A 1,535-nucleotide genomic window follows, 5' to 3' on the forward strand; every position below is an offset into this window, starting at 1 on the left:
ATGCAAAAATCCTCAATAAAATACTGGCAAACCGAATCCAGCAGCACATCAAAAAGCTTATCCACCATGATCAAGTGGGCTTCATCCCTGGGATGCAAGGCTGGTTCAATATACGCAAATCAATAAATGTAATCCAGCATATAAACAGAACTAAAGACAAAAACCTCATGATTATCTGAATAGATGCAGAAAAGGCCTTTGACAAAATTCAACAACCCTTCATGCTAAAAACTCTCAATAAATTAGGTTTTTTAACACCTATTATGCTATGAATTCATAGGGAATAGGTTCCAGCAGCTCAGGCTCCTTCCTATTGGTTCTCACACAGTGTGCTTCTCTGGGTGGAGCAGGCTGGAACTTTGGTTGAACCCAGGTACCTTTCTCTTTGGCTTCTTTCTTTTTGTGATCATTTTCCTTCACGCATTTCAGGAAGCTATCTCGGCTCTTAGAGTGCTTAATGTGCTCAATACGCACATTAATTCTCTTGGCAAGAATCTTGCCCTTAACTTGTTTGTTTACAACAATGCCAACAGCATGCTGGGTAACATTGTAGACTCTTCCAGTTTTGCCATGGTAACACTTGTGGGGCATTCCTTTTTGAACAGTACCCATTCCCTTGATGTCTACAATATCACCTTTCTTATAGATTCGCATATACGTCACCAAAGGAACAGCTCCATGTTTTCTAAAAGGCCTAGAGAACATATATCGGGTGGCTCTCCTCTTTCCCTTTGTGTTTGTCATTTTGGCGAATTACTGGAAGATAGCGGTTCCGGCCGAAAGCTCCTTTTTGGTTCTGTATGATATAATTTGGCTCTGTGTCACCACCCAAATCTCATATTGTAGCTCCCATAATTCCCATGTGTTGTGGGAGGGACCCGGTGGGAGACGACTGAATTATGGGAGTGGGTCTTTTCCATGCTGTTCTTGTGATAGTTAATGGGTCTCATGAGATCTCATGGCTTCAAAAATGGGAGTTGTCCTGCACAAGCTCTATTTGCTTGCTGCCATCCATGTAAGATGTGATTTACTTCTTCTTGCCTTCTGCCATGATTGTGAGGCTTCCCCAGATGCTTGGAACTGTAACTCCATTAAACCTCTTTCTCTTGTAAATTGCCCAGTCTTGGGTATGTCTTTATCAGCAGCGTGAAAACAGACTAATACACCATATAACATTTACAATAGGTTTATCTAGTTCTGTGAAGAATGTCATGGGTATTTTGATAGAAATAGCATTGAATCTGTAAATTGCTTTGGACAGTATTGCCATTTTAATGATATTTTATTCATCATTCTTTCAGTATGGCCATTTTAATGGCATTTATTCTTCCTATCCATGAGCATAGAATGTTTTTCCATTTATTTATATCACCTATAATTTATTTGAGCAGTGTTTTGTAATTCTCATTGTAGAGATCTTTAGCCTCCCTGGTTTGCAGTATTCCTAGATTATGTTGAACCAACCTTGCATCCTGGGGAAGAAAACAACTTAATTATGGTGGATCACCTTTTTGATGTGCTGCTAGATTCGGTTT

The 1,535-nt window shown here is 39.7% G+C and overlaps 1 protein-coding gene across 1 annotated transcript; it reads right to left on the reverse strand.

Moving 5' to 3' along the window:
• Nucleotides 1-261: 261 nt before the first annotated feature.
• LOC101152491 (large ribosomal subunit protein eL21-like) lies at nt 262-753 on the reverse strand. Its single transcript, XM_055381201.2, has one exon. It carries the CDS (start codon nt 742-744, stop codon nt 262-264), a length of 483 nt encoding a protein of 160 aa, XP_055237176.2. The 5' UTR covers nt 745-753.
• Between the last annotated feature and the right edge of the window lie 782 nt (nt 754-1,535).

This window comes from Gorilla gorilla, chromosome 2 (genome assembly GCF_029281585.2).
Source record: "Gorilla gorilla gorilla isolate KB3781 chromosome 2, NHGRI_mGorGor1-v2.1_pri, whole genome shotgun sequence".
In the NCBI taxonomy this organism is placed as follows: domain Eukaryota; kingdom Metazoa; phylum Chordata; class Mammalia; order Primates; family Hominidae; genus Gorilla; species Gorilla gorilla.